Source organism: Empidonax traillii, unplaced genomic scaffold, assembly GCF_003031625.1.
Source record: "Empidonax traillii isolate 1590-97213 ecotype Southwest subspecies unplaced genomic scaffold, ASM303162v1 scaffold65:size4453928, whole genome shotgun sequence".
NCBI lineage: Eukaryota > Metazoa > Chordata > Aves > Passeriformes > Tyrannidae > Empidonax > Empidonax traillii.
Window position 1 is genome coordinate 241,927 of NW_020955258.1, and position 15,852 is coordinate 257,778.

At 37.0% G+C, this 15,852-nt stretch overlaps 1 protein-coding gene across 5 annotated transcripts in view; it reads right to left on the reverse strand.

The window, feature by feature from the left end:
* Positions 1-15,852, reverse strand: part of FAM126B (family with sequence similarity 126 member B) — a 49,137-nt gene that overhangs the window by 16,028 nt on the left and 17,257 nt on the right. For all 5 annotated transcript variants that reach the window (XM_027880106.1, XM_027880105.1, XM_027880107.1 and 2 more), the window contains 7 exons: positions 12,286-12,388; positions 10,317-10,395; positions 9,121-9,222; positions 3,741-3,920; positions 1,691-1,771; positions 965-1,080; positions 92-187 (listed from right to left, as the gene is read on the reverse strand). In XM_027880106.1, the coding sequence (XP_027735907.1) occupies positions 92-187; positions 965-1,080; positions 1,691-1,771; positions 3,741-3,920; positions 9,121-9,222; positions 10,317-10,367 (626 nt within the window). In that variant the 5' untranslated portion in view covers positions 10,368-10,395; positions 12,286-12,388. The remainder of the gene's footprint in view (positions 1-91; positions 188-964; positions 1,081-1,690; positions 1,772-3,740; positions 3,921-9,120; positions 9,223-10,316; positions 10,396-12,285; positions 12,389-15,852) is intronic.

Here is a 15,852-nt window from a genome sequence, read left to right on the forward strand (position 1 = left end):
TTCCCATCAGAAAGCACCTTTTTTTTTACTGGATGAATATTTAGAAGTCTAGATGCACCCTGAAAGACTGTTTCAAAGGCAAGTGTCTCACCTGGAACCCATCGTACAAAGGGACTGGTAAGAAGAAGCAGGCATATAGACAATAGCAGAATTGTAGCATAGCATAAGAAAGCTCAGCACCTCAAACCTGGAAAGAGACAAGAGCAAAACCTTGCATGGTTTAAATTCTTAACACTGCATGCAAATTTAACCCAAAAAGTCTGCAATTCAGTCTCAAAAAATACCCCACAGGAAGAAGTATCAGAATTAAATACATAAATCCTTAAACCCTCTTTCATTATAGTTCATCAACTTGAAATTATCAAAGGCTATCAAAGGGTAGCTATGAACACTTAAAATTATTATTACTGAAAGCCATTAGCCTATGCAGGAACTACAAAGGAAATGGGATATGGTATAACATCTGGACAAAGTTATAGAAGTGGAAATGTCTGCAATGCATTCAAAATTATTTTATCAGTTTTCCCAGAGCTGTCTTTAAACACAGGTAAAGCTGGCAGTCACTAAACATCAGGGCAATTTATTGCACCCCTAGTTCTGTCTATCCACTTAGTTCCAGTCCCTTCTTCCTGTGGAAAAAAAAAGTCATAGCCTCAGATCCAAAGCTGAATTTTGTTATACTTCAAGGAAAAACTGAACAGCCAGCCATAAACTCAAAGATATTCCTTATCTACAGAACTGACAGAGAAGTTACTCTTCTAAATTAATTAGTAGAAGAACATAAAAATTTGGAACAAAGGAAAAAAAAAACCATTATACCTCAAGATTACCAAAACTTGTTCTCTAGATTTGTGTCCAAGCATTTAATGCTGAGAAAGGACTGATCACATAATATATTTGGTCTTCATGTTTAAGGACCTGGCTCCCTAGTGAAGCACACTGGATGCCTGAGTACATCACCTACCGGTTCTGTGCTGTGAAGGTTTCTCTTTGAGGATGAAGATCACTGTAAACTACTCTGATTAGATCATGCTGACTTAGTGCTCCTTCAGTTAAAGCCATGGATCCGATAGTAGAGGGCTAGAAGTAGGGCGTAGGAGGAGGGGGGGGGGACACAAAGCATAAGTAAAAGGTCCCAAAAAAACTCCTAACCACTCAAGCCAAAAGACACACTTATCTTATTATCTGTAAAAATGAAGATTATTCCAGAATACAGTGAATCTAAAAACATTATCTAATTTCATGATTGCAAACAGCATCCACACTTACAAGCAACAGAGCAGTCGAGAGCAATTTTCAACTTTGATTCTTACCTATCCATATATAGTAATGTCCTAATCACACAGACTTTTGTCCAGAAACAGTAGAGAAAGAAAAACAATTCCAAGTTCTAACTGTATTAAGGAGCTAGAAGGAACACTAATTTTATACTAGCACACATACTAATCACAGCCACAACTACAACAGCACTAACATTTGTTTAAAATGGGCACTGTCAGCAAAGATTTTTCAACATTTACATTCCTTTTCTTCAACTAATGCTATTGAATTCGATTACACTAATTGTAAACTACTGACACTGAAAACTTACTGCAACAAGATGCATCTAAAATAGCCTGTGGCATCAAATGGATCCAATTTTCATTCCTCTAATAGATCCAACTCTAATTTACCACAGCAGCTCTCTTACCTCATGATATATTGAGGGTTTAGATAACGAAGGGATGGTGAAAGATAAAACTTTGTTGTTTCCATCTTTGTCAGCAATTTCCTGCATTAAAAACAAGACCAAAACCCAAACAGAAGTAAGGCTACAGAAGTCGGAGGGACTTTGAACTCCTAGAAGGTATTTCAAAAATAAGTCAGATGACCTGATCTTTTAGCACCCCAAGCACTCTGTGCATTTGCAGAATATCAGCAAATTTACGTGCACATTTAAGAAGTGGGAAAGCCATCTCTCACAAACTGCAGAATCAGCTTGCAACACTGTAAAAAACCAGCCCTGGCTCCTTGATCGGTGTGACTTCCAAAACAAACACACAAAACAGGAACAAAAAAGCTTTTCTAGCCCACCTTTTACATTATAACATTTATTTCTAACAGAATTGCATCGTGGAGCAAGACTAAACTTCAAGCCCAAAAGATACTGCCACACGAGGGCTGATGAGTCACTTGCTGACAAGGGATGGTATTTCATAATAAATGCACCACAGAGAAAAGGTGAAATCAAGGGGACTGGCAAAGTTTCCTCAGGCATCCTATCAGTGGGAAATACACAGTGTTCTCTCAAAAGGCTTTCAGACTGGTCATATTTTATAGTTGCTGGGCTGCTACATAATCAAACCCAGCAGTTTTTAAAGAAAATGTACTAAGAGTAATTACATAAGACTACCCCAAAAAGCAGTCTAAAATCTTGCCTTGTGCACTTTGTACAGCAAATTTTCAAACAATAAGCTCCAGTCATTCCAGCTTATGTAAAATTTACCCCGAGGTAACTATGTAGTCGTAGCAGGCTTTAAGGATTACAACCGAAGGGCAGCTGACAGAATTCAGCAAAATGCAAAAGATTTATCCCTATCTTTCATTTTGTAAGTATTGAGAAACTAACTTCGCTCCCTCAAGTCTCAGTATATATGCAGAAAAATATCAACTTCATTAAAGATAAAAAGTAGTGGGAGCCACTGTCCATTCTGAGGTCTCTTCCTGAATCTGCAGAGAATGGAGAAATTACTGTCCTTAAAACACATGAATCACAGACATGACTTTCAAAATAACTGCAGAAGAACCTTCATGAGAAAATGGGCAAAAAGATAAACATGCTACTTCAGTCCAATAAACGGTTCCAAAAATCAGCAAGCAGTTTCCAATGCTTTTTTCTATCAGAATGTATCTAAGATATTTAGACCTTCCAGTTGTTAGAGCTGATCTACAAATGCATAACTGTAATATCTTCTATTTTTAAGAATCACAGTTTGGCTGTTCTGTGTCTTATCATATGTAAAAATGTAATACACAATTTAAAGGAGGGGTTTACAATGATAGCACAGGGATGGACAATGTTTCAGTAGAGTATATTTTAAGGTGTTATAACACAGAAATTCCCATTAGAGAATGCCTACTGTGGCAGTATTGCTGAATTTATCAAACAGCCTTATAACACTACAAAAGTAAACACTTCCAGGTTAAGATAAGGATATAAAAAACTATTTTTACATCCAACAGCCAAACTTAATAATTTATAATTACTTTTACTTATTCTTAAAATCACAGTTCCCCTCCAGACTCTGACTCAACTGTACACATGTACGTATCTAAGTGCATGCAGGGTGGTTTCATCTTCAAATTACCCTTAAAGACATTCAGAGTCAGTGAGAGAGAGTGGGAAGTGACACACTTACCAAACATATTAGCCTGACAATCATAGCTGTATTTTGGAACACTAAGGAGGGTTACCTATTTCCTTACAAACACAAGTATGTAACAGTTTGAGAAAGCCCACGAGATGATTCTTTTCAGTGAAAATGTTTTTCCCGTAAAACATAACTATAAAATATACAAAATATTTTTGCAAGCACGCCCTTACTAAACCTTCATTACTTTATCTTTTCCTCCACATTAAACATGCTTTCATATAAGTGTCTTTTAATTTTAAAGATGTTGTTGCCATGATTTACTTTATTCCCAGTGGTCAGTGATGCAAAACTTAAAGCCTTCCTCCCCCATTCCCACCATTCCCTTACCAAGTTGTAAATGCCCAGCAGCAGCGCTTCGATGCAGCCGTTGCTCTGCCTGTCCCTGCTGGCAGTCAGACGCAGGTACACCCAGATCAACTCTGGCAAGAACTGCAGCGTGAATCTCTTGAGCCGAACTTCAGAACTGCGATAAAGTTCAAAGAGCTGGTGGCAAACGGGCTCCAGGAGCTGTGGAAAAGGCAAAAAAAAAAAAAGCTAATGACTTACTGGTAGGCTTCTCTGCTAAGAGAGAGTGAAATGGCAAATGTGGAGGCTGTACCATATGGCCACCACAGCCAGTAAAAATCACACTCCTTGATGGGAGTGAATCAAAATGGTACCTGCATTCCTTTTAAGGAGATCCATAGGGACAGACCTCAGGGGAACTGCCATGCTGTATTGGGCAATGTGGCTTTACTGAGACCACTACCAATTTTTCTCTAGGGCTGTCAGTATGAGATTTATTCTCTATACAGGTACTAATTTATGGCGTGTGACACACACGTGGCTTGAACTATGTGCACCATAAAACTTGAACAGTGCAGCTGTAAGGTCTATAAAAGTTTAAAGGTTAAAGATTAGCTGCTAATGATAAGCCCATTGACAGAAATACGAATTGATTTCTTACCCACAGCTTTTTAGTCTCAAACCCAGCAAGTGTGCATATGTTTATTATAATGCAAAACTGATCCTTCCCTCTTGAGCTGCACTTCAGGTTTCAGCACAAGAATCAAAAAAGGCCCCTATCAAGTCAGTGTGATACAAGTACGAGATAAACCTTCAACTTTAAGAGTCTACAACGCCAAACTAATAGTTAAGATGCATCCATGGAATTGCTAATGAACGTCAAACGGTCTCATCTTTTCCCACAACTAATCAAGTTTTAATACTAAAACCAAAAACTGGGGGGAAAAAAATCTGGAAAAAAACCCATAAAATTTCCAAGACAAATTTTTGTAAGGTTTGTGACCACTATCTAACATTGCATTCTATTAAACAGAATGACCTAAGGAATAGATTGACTTATGGGATTCACTGTCCAACAAGACAGAGACATACATGTAACCTAAAGCATCTGTATTCATATAGAAGAGTTATGGAGTCAGAAAACAGAGGCCACAATCTCCAACAAGCCTTCTTTCTAACAGTACATGCTTTATGCAGCTTGCTTATACATTCACACACACGATATAAAACATCAAATTATACATGTTTTTAGAGCAATAAAAACCTTACACTTGACCAACACAGTTGCAGCTGTATTGTAGAGACAAAAAGGCATAAATAGGAAATACCCAGTGCAGAGCAGATCAGATAAGGCAGATATGGCTCCTCTTTCACTCCCAGGGATATGCACCTTAGGACTTGCAGAGCAGCGTATTTCATGGACTTTAATGCGTTCTTTTTTCATTAATTTGTCTATTCATCATAACCTTAGTACCCAGAATTTCCAGTGGAATTGACTGTCACCCTCTTGCTATGCTGTACAAAGATGTACTTCCAGGGTTTGTTGTGAATCATCCATCCTCTTAAAAAACTTAGAAGTCCCTGGCTAACAGCAGAGGGACAGACATTTCTGCAAGTGAGTGGTGTGAATGTTTGATAAATGTGCAATGTCAAAAATGTATGAATGTACAATTTCACATACACATATTAAGACTTAAGATATTGGACGCTGGTATATCACAAACACAAAACATCCATCTGACAGAACTGTCTGAAATGATAGCTGGCTGCCTTAAGAGAGCATCACCCAGGAAGCAGTGAACACCTCGGTTTCATTTCTAACACACAGTACTGTGGTCAATGATTACCATCTTTAAACCACGGATTACATAAGCCACAATAGGACACTGACGTCAAATAAAACTTAGCTGTCAGAGAGATCTCTTAAACAATACTCTGCTGTAAGTACCTTGTGTAACAAGGCTTCTGACTGACAGACTGGCTACTCTAAGCTACAAGCCTGCTTTTACAACAGAAGCAAAGAGAGGCTCTGCAAGAGAGGGAGGGAAGAAAGCTGTCAGTGACAATGTTGATACAGAGGGACTGGAACACGTAGATTTTTTTACAAGTCGTATATATAAAAAATAACAATTTTTGTTTTGGGACCTGAATGAAATTAGATGTCTGCAAAGCTTCTATTGCAATCATTTTAAGGAAAAAAAAGTGATACAGTTTTCTCTCTCAAGTTGAGCATACATTATTTTAGCTAGTATATTTATTCCAGTATTCATATATACATAACACTTTATGTTCAAAAGAGGGAGAAGGAGATCCTTTCTTAATTAATATTTACTTAGTAGAAACTCCTATCTAAAAATGACAAAATAATTATTAAAACCAATTGTTACAGTAAATGTTCAAATCCTCAGAGACAGAACTGTATCCATGTTTTATGAAAGGCCTGGCACATTTCAGATGTTCAAATTTAGGAAGTGGTTAACAAATAATTCAGACATTACTAGAATGAATTTTCTAGATTTTTTTAAAAGACAATATGATCAGGAAGCTAGTGTGAAAAAGAAAAAGAAATCTCTGAAAAGAATACATACAAACATATCTGCAGGGAGGTGGCAAGAGCAAGAAAATCTAAAAACTATTATCTGAAACCAAATATATACCGAGGCAATGCTATAAATAGTACTTTTATTAGATTAGAGATGACAGCAGCCCAAAGCTCTTTTCTATTTGAAATTAGCCAGTCTAATCCAAGTCCCATTAAAAACACGGAAAAGAAAAATTTATTTTAGCTTAAGTCAGATGAGACTCAACCAGAGCCGTTATTGAGTTTATTCTACCTACTTTCAAATGAAATTTTTATAAAATTAAGCTTTTAAGTGAAACTATGCTCCCTAAAAATATACCAGCAATATCCAGTCACTGGTGTTGCAAGCATGCAAATTCTCCTCATTTTTAGTAGTTGACATATTTGTTGTGCAAAATGTTTAATAACTGCACATTACTTAGGGGAAAACCTGTAACTATGATAGTGCTTTTGGTGTGTTCAGAGCTTCAAGGCCACAAGAAAGAGTTGCCATCACAGAGATGCCACAACACAAATACTTTCAAAAGCATGAACACCCAAGATTTCCCTATCCAAGTACAGCAGGATAGTCTCACACCTGGAAACTTGACACAAGTAAGAAAGAACAGATGTTCTCCTTGCATCAGTTATCTGGCTTTTCAAAGAGCCAGCCTCTTCCAATTAATTCTCTGAATATAAATACTGAGAAGGCACTGGGTAAATAGAGGAAACTGAGCTTTTGTCATCAGTAGTGGGTGTGTACGTGAACTGGCACACTCTTTAATTCCAAAGATCTTCCAGTCCAAAGTCAAAGCAAACTGAGTAGCACAGCAGTCAGCATAAAAATCCAGACTACAACATCTCTTATAATCCTATCTCTTTCCTGACAAACTAAAGAGTTATAATTAAAAGATCTTTCCTATTAGCATAAACAGCAATCAGTGTAACAAAAAAAAGAACTTTTACTGGCTTAAATATGCAGAAGAAGAGAATGATCTAATTTACACCTCATAGAGATGCAAATCAGTCATTCTAATTAAATTGATAAATACTTTTAGTTTGGCTTATTTATAAGTTGGCCAAATCTTAAGAGTCATATCTTGAAGTTAAATACACTGTATTATAAAATGCATGACAAATACTGGAAACGCTTACAGTTTTGAGGAATTCAACTTTGGTAGAAAATAACGTGCTCATTTTAGGTTTAACTATCATATAATGAGTGAAGCCATTTATTATTTGAAGAGTACTGGATCTGGGAGTGCTTGGCATCGCAAAGGTGATGTTATTCTGTTTCATGGCTGCCCTCTCAAGTTAAACCTAATTAGCCTCACATGAATATTCAATGTTTAAATTCCAGCAGAGAATTAACTTGACATCCATAGAGTATTCCACAGCCACGAACCAACTCTAAAAATTACTGAACTATCTAAAAACCAGTACTTCGAAACTTAGAGCCAATGGTACTACAAAATTATGCAAAGTAATGAATTTACTATATTTACATTCCTCACACACAAATGAGTCTGGAAGAAGTGCAACAAGGAAATACAAACTGCCTTGACAAGTAGAACCTGCAGTTAGATGTCTTTGGGCCTGGGATTGCTTATCTTATACCTGATATCAGAATCAGGCCCAAACAGCAACAGTTGTTCTAAAGAGTGGTATTTGACAAACATCAGTGAACAATAACGTAAAATTACTGTCACACCCCTAAGAAGATACTCTTTTTTGCAGATCTGCTTCTTTGCACATTTAAAAAAAAGAAAGAAAAAAAAAAGCTTATTGTCAAAGCAAAGGCAAGCTTTTACATTTTCAGGAGTACACAAACACAAATACACAGCAGCTTCAGTACAAGGAGAAAGGTCACCATGCAGGTTATTTATAATACTGAAATGGAGCTGACAGCTATGAAGCCTTTGCTTTTTTTTTTGAATTGCATGAGCATTATGCAACCTCCTTGAAGCTCAATCAACCATTCAGCTTCCAAAAGCAGCTGAGCTGTGCTCAGGAAAATAAAGAACTTCCTTGCTGTGTACACTACCCATTTTATTTATAAATATATACAAGATCATGGATGATACATCAAATACTTTGAAGCATTTTATCTAAAGTAGTTTACACATCAGAGAATGGTATGCTTGCACAATTTATTCAAAAGTTGTACTTCACACACTTGTCCAGAAATGCTCCTAGCAGAAGCCACTGGGTTGGAAAGCTGTTTAATGCCATGTCCAAGATGAATTATGGACAAGGGGAAGGTAAGTTTTCATTGTTTCTATTTATATTTTGGGGCCCTGCCTCTGCTCTTGTTTACAGTAGCGTAAACACAGAAGTGATACTAGTGTATGCACAAGAAGATCTTGTTATCTTAATAGTATTTAAAAAATTGATTCCATCATCCACTGAATAAGCCAACAGCTGAGAAGCACATGGGTCTTTCCGAGTTTCACTGCAAGGCCTACTTTGTCTCAGTTATGACTGAAAGGTAGCTTCTGGGAAGAAGTAAAACAAATGAGAAAAAAAACCTCAAAGCCCCCCCAAAACCACAAATTAAAACCCCAAACATATCCCCTCCACCACAAAAAAAACTCACAAAGAACAACTCATGCCAAATAAAATATAATAGTCAGTGGTTGCAAGTAAAATCTAGCAGGCAGTGTAAACTGTATTTTTGGAAGCAGGTAAGATTGTATCTTACTAGAAATGCATTAAAGTAACTCAAAAAACCAAGTGGGCTGACACATGCTATACTGCAGTTGAAACAAGACTCAAACAAGTTTCATCTCCATTACTCTCAGTTTAGTTGTAGAGGTGAAAGATACAAGAATGAGAACAAAAATCTCTTTAAAAATTTCCTACCTCATTATTTGGGTCTTGAATGACCTTATAAAGAGCTGGTACCAATGTTTTTTTTCGGTGCAATGTAGCTGCATAGCTGGAAATTTGTGATTCAGGTAATGCCTAAAGGAAAAAAAAAAAAAGGTTACCCTGATGATATGGTTACCCTGGTGATAAATTTTTTCAAGTATTAAAGATCTCCAAAAAAGGATTAAGTCTCATCCCAACATAAAAAAAAACCCTGAAGTTCAGTAAATTTTCAGACTTGCAACCCAGTTGTTCAGTACAAGTTCCTCTCCATACAAATAACATTTGGGAGCACACAACCACTTTGAGGGTTAAATCCCAAAGCAGTTTCAGATTCATCTTTCATTAAATCATTTGCTCTGGGTTGATATGTGGACTCTCTTTCTTGACATTCTGTATTTAACAGGCACTTTTCAAAGACCTTATCAAATCAACTCAACTTATTTTTTGCGAGGTGTGGATAATACAGAATGAGCACAGCCAGCCTCAAGCCTTCCCCAAGCAACCGTGGCTGTGGATTTTGTATCCTTGGATCTTAAACAAATTTCCAACATCAGCACATAATGACTTACTATCATCAGTGATGTGAGGAATTACTAATTCTTAATTTAAATAACAGATTAATTTCATATCAGTCATGAAATCCTGTTTTCTTGTTTATGCATTATGCTGTATTTCACTCAGTGTAATTATCAACATGCAAAATAGCTTAAAAAAAGTTCAGATTCTTCTTGACAAAACAATTAATTTTATGCAGACCATGGGGGGGGGAAAAGTAAAATATTTTTCTTTGATTTTTTTTAAAAGTCCAAATATTTATACTAATTTTTTTTTTAAATAAAAAGTTCTTCAATTATAAATTTGGGCAGCCCTGTCCAGCTGTTAGTTAAATTCTATCAGCTTCACCTACACAAAAATACATGTTTTAAGAAACCCCATTGTTACAGCAGTGTTCTGTACTGTAACAACAGTACTCAAAACAACAAAAATAAACTACTATTAGAACCATGCACTGTAGGTTATGTACCAGCTGAATCAATTACACAGCCTTTTTCATGCTTTATGCATTACAAGAAGTTGAAAGTCTAGTAATAGTTATATAAAATGTTAGTTTTTAATATTAACACCCCCCAACTATGTCCTATGGCATGAAGCCAGTGGTTGAGCTATCATTCATCTGCTCAGTTCACCTTGAATTCTGACAGCCATTCTTCCACGACACCTCGTTCTGTTCCCAGCATTTTCTTACTTCTTTTGCTTCTCTCTTACCTTTAGAAGTAAAAGGAAAAAAAAAAAAAAAGAAGTTAAATAAGAGTTCTGGCAGGAAAATTTAGTTTTTTAAAGTCCTACTCCAATGAAAAGCGGCTAACATCTTTCCAGTACAATTATACAACCTGAAACCACAGGAAAAGTTGCATTTTGGACAACCAGTCCCATTATCTACCAACGATTAAATCATTTTCTTCTCTTAGTCAAAATGCCATAAATGCCATAAATGGGCAAGGAGGAAAAGAAGGATTTGGTGCTTCAGGCCAAAATGTACATTATTTATGACAAACATCATCCCATTCTTGCTCCCTTACCAAATATAGTACAAAGAAAAGACAAGTGAAACAAAATAAAGAGCATCAGGGAACAAATCATGTCCGACTGGCAATGACAATTTTAGATACAGCTTGAAGTAAAGCAGTTTCATAAAACAAACCAGTTATAAAAAATTCTTACGGCAGAACTTTACCCCTTAAACCTTATTCTTAAAGAATTCTGAGGCTTCTCATTCAAATTTATCTCTTCTAAAAGTACATTGGAATTCTCAGAGACAAACAAAAAAGAAAACTTGCAAGGACAACTGTTATTTATTTTCCATTTTATATACAACACTCCTATTCTGTCAACTGTTGAATTCACATAAATTTAATTCTCAGAGCAACAGCAGGAATTGTCTAAAACACAAGGCATTATTAGATGCCTTTGCTCGATGTTCATACAGGTTTAAACAAGATAATTCTGTCTTTCTGTGTGATCTCAGTACAGGTTGTGAATCCCTGGAAGTCGTTAAGGTCTCAAAAAATTTTAGTGTGAAGAAGCAAGTGAAGCTGTAACCTAATATTAGAGACTAAAACCTAAGAATAGTGACCTGAAAAGCAATAAATTGAGGGGATAATAAAATATAAAAGCTGTATTAGACATATGAAGACAGTGATTCTTAGTTAAGGTTTCATCAGAAGTTTATTTTTGACAGCACCTGCAGGTTAACAGCTGGCTGAACAGAAACAAGAAACAGAAAATCTGTGAAGGAACACTATTTTTAAGATACTTCGGTCACTTTTTTTTTTTCAGAAAAAGAAATTGATAATTGCTATACAAGAATTTTATATAACAACAAAGCTGTCACACAGTCATAAAATTTTACCACGTTTTCTAAACCTATGAATACCCATCAGCTTCAAAGCCCTTTTTTTCTTTTTTCTTTTTTTTTTCCCATTTTAAACTCTATACAAGTAATGTCAAGACTGTATTAAAGGGCAGTATTTGCAGAATTTGTTGTAGAATTTATAAGAAAAGGGTATGTAAATATGAAGTGAATTATTTACATTTTACACTAGTAATTTTGGGTTTTTTTAATAGCCAGTCTACATGACTGGAATCACCTGTTCTCACAATGCACTTGTTTTGGTTTCTGAAAAAAGACTTGTATTTAAGAACAGATCAGTAATTGTTAAATGGAAAATGAAGTGAAATAAGATATAAAGCTTCCCAACACAATTTTTAAGTTCATGTAGCATTTTTCAATGGCCCTTGGCAGCCAGTCGTTAATACGAACTCCTGTGGGTAAGGAACTGCTTCAGATTTCTAAGGCATGTTTAAATATCCCAAAATACAACAAATTCAGAAATTACATTCATTTAAAATCAAGTAACACTTGTGTGACTTTCTTCAGCGGGAGCACTGACAAATAATTCTATGAAATAACAGAACACAGCTAAATAGATTCCTGCAAACAAAGTTTCTGAAGACATCTTTTTTGATATAAGGAAACATATCAGAATGAGACATGGATGCAAGCTAATTTAAAACATCGTGAGGCATGCTATGGTAGTTGAGTTCTAGTTCACTTTGCATGGGGGGGGGGGAAAAGAAAGCAACATTTAACTTTACCTCTTTAACGAAGTCAATTTTCTAAAGGAGGAAGAGGAGAAGGAATGCAGAAGTTTTTCAACCTGGGATACATTTGTCAAGCCTTCAAGTACTGCCCCGTTTTCTAGAAAAGGGAAAGAAACTCTGATGACCACAAAAAAAGGAAAAAATAGTAAAGTGAGGCAAACAGCAATGGAGGTATTTTTGGACCTCACAAATGGAAGTTTTTCAAATCCTCTAAAGCACACATGAATCCCTCTGTAACAAAGCACTTTGCCATTAGAAGAAAACAATAAAGGCTCAGTGTTTTAGCAGGAGGAAGGCAGGAATTGCCTTAATCCAAAAAGAAGGCTTTGTCACCTATGTGGAAAACCCTTCTGTATTAGTGCAGAGCACCACAAGCACATGTGAAAGGAAAACTGAAGCACTATTTCTTACAAATAACAGTGTAAGAAAAATGTTAGATGAAAGAAAAGAGTAGTAATTGTATAAAATGCGAACTGAATCAATACCATGATTTTGAAGAACGAGTACCACCTAATATATTAGTCTTCCCTACTGTAATTTCCTTAGTACATACTTCTCATAGAACCAAAATTTCAATGTAATCGTAAGAGTTATGTATTACACTAAAGTTCACCTTTTACTGTAGGATCCCTTCACACCGAGCATGAAGTAAACAACACACATGAGCCAACTCTAGGTAAATGAGGGAATTTCAGTATCTGGAGACTTCTAACAGGAAACTGAAAGGGTGAATTCCATTCCATACTGCTTATTCAATTAATCACTTTCCAAAATGCTCAGTTACTAAAACGTCCTCTTCCACCTCCACCCATCACTGCTATTTAGAAACAGGCTAACAGGAGGTACCATCCTTTTGTGGCTATGCTGTGAATGTTTTTATGACATCCTTGTGCATCCAAACCTATGTCCTCTATGAATATTTTAAAACCATCTTTAAAAAAAAAAAAAAGAAATTCCATGCAGAAACCTTAAATAATATACTTCTGAATTAATGAAATTCAAATCAGTATTTATGAGGGGGTTGAAAAAAACAAACCAATTTCTACCCTATAGGCACACTGTAGCTGATTACATACAGATTTTTAAACATGCACAGGAGACATGAAAGGTAAGTGTATGTTATTGTAATTGCCAGGCACATGTCTTCAAGACAGAATATCAGGTCTGTAAGACTTGATCCAGGACTTCTGGAAGCTTCCCAAGTTTTACAACCTTCTAGAAACAGTATCTGATACACACATAGCTCTCTAGAAATGTCATGGGCTCCCAACTAGCTCTGAATTATTACACTTAATTCACTTCACAGAACTGCAGAAAGCATCAGGTTGGAAGGGACCACAGAGGGGTCTTCTGGTCCAATCTCCCTGCTCAAGCAGTGCCATCCACCTGTACCTACCCTTCCATCCCTACTGTCAAAACCACACACACATTCTGTTCACCACACAGGCCTTTCCAGAGATGCACTAAGTTAGACATCATTTCTTTCCTGGACAGGAACTCTTGTTATTTTAGCCCTAAAGCAAGAATCACTGTTACATACCAGCAAATCAGACAAGGTGTTTTCTATTTCTCTACAGTTTTCACCCTCAAAAAAGGACTGAGCACAAGCAGATGTGCACAGACCCGGTTGGAGATTCAGGCTGCAACAGTTCAAAATTTTTCATCCACTTGTCAGTTTGCTTACATATCAAACCTGCAGGTTTTCTAGAAGTAATTTCCGTAGGAGATAATTAAAAAATAATAATGTACATAGCATCACAAATGGGGTGTAGAGGTTTAAACTGTCTTACACATAGAAAACAATAAAATAACTGTCCTTAAATCAGAGGCAGATATCAGCTGTAACTCATGGCCAAAAACTCCCGTCTCTCCCAAATGATTCCTTCAGCTTGGAAGATCCTTTTAAAATCTGGAGGCAAGTAGCTTCGCTCCTCCAGCACTGTACCAGCTTGAGAGACTACTTTGACTCTGTATGGAGTTGACTATTTCCTTGGAGAAACCTTGCAAGGGGGAATTCAGGTTATGCTTAAAAACAAACTAAGAAAAAAAACCAAATAAAGCAACAACAACAACAACAACCCATGCCAAAGCACAAATCATGCTTCACAGCAGTCAGTGCACTGGAGTGTGTGCATGAAACCACAGCACAGTTCCAACAGGAAAGCAAAACGTATCTCATAAAGCCACAATGAGCACCACATACTACTGTATATTTTAAGTAACAACAAATGTTCTTTGCCCTATAGCACTAAAATCCAAAGCAAGACTGCAAGGACTAAGCTAACTGTTGCAAAAACAAGGGAATGCCTAAAGCTATCAAAACCCACTTGTATCGTGCCAGTAAAAAAGCGGCAGCTTGGAATAAGAGAATACTACAAATAAGTGAAATCAATTTATTGAAGACTTAGCAATTCCCCTGAGTCAGGATTTACCCTGGCATGTCTAAAGAAATTACAGAACCACTGGGAGTGGCAAGACTAACTCAAATGCCTTACTGAAAACACTGTAGAGATCCCACTGTGCCCACTATGTTGAGTCAAAATGTCAGGATTATAATGGCATAACACCTGACCTACCCAAGAAATTAACTCTTTTTACAGGAGTCTCTGGAGCCTTAGAGAAAGTCCATGTACAGCTGTTTGTCAAACAAGTCAGCTTCCACAAAATCAAAAACCAAACCTGTGCTGGTGTCAAAAGGTGGTGCAGGTACAGTTAAATCTGTCTAGGGGGTAACTACCAAGGAAAAGAAGTCAGCCTTCCCCTCCAATGTCACACATACTTGTCTCCCAGTGTTTTTGCCTTGCATTGATCTTCCAGCAAGCCTTGTCTGGGAATTTCTTCCAGTGTTAAGTCAGCTTCAGAACCACAACTGTTCTATGAATACAGATGCAGTCCACATGTCTTCTGGCCACGGTCACTGTGCTAGTTCAGTTTTAGGACAAATCATCTCTCCCTTTCCGATTATCTGCCTGGATATTGATAACATTTTTAAGGACTTGTACAGACAGCAAGGCAGCCAGCTAATGACCTCCCAGTACACTAACTCTGCACTGACTCCTGACATGAGTAGCAAAGCACAGAGAGCACCCCGGCAGTGGAGAGGGGAGCGCTGCCCCATCGGCACCGCGCCGGTCGGGCCGTGCCACACGCGCTCCCAACACACAGCAGCTCGTGGGACTGTCCCAGCCTGACTCCCAGACTGCACTCTGGGATTTGCACACCTGGAAAGCACGCCTCCAGCTTACATATGCTCCCTGCTTTGCTGCACCTCTGGGGGGGAGAAAGTAAATATATCAAACACTCTGTGGGTGTGTCTCTAAAATAAACTGGTTCAACTACCTTAAGTCCTGTGCATACTTACCCAAAGTTGAAGTGGCCTGAACTAAGAGTATTGAATTTCATTTCCAGAGTGCTCAAATCTCTCCCAAAGCAAACAAAATACAGGTAATATAAGAGATTTCTCATGTTTATTTTAAAAAGACCAAAGGTTTTTTTTCTACTATGGTTCAAATGTTCTTATAATATGTAGGAACCATAATAGCTATTAATAACAGTAATAAT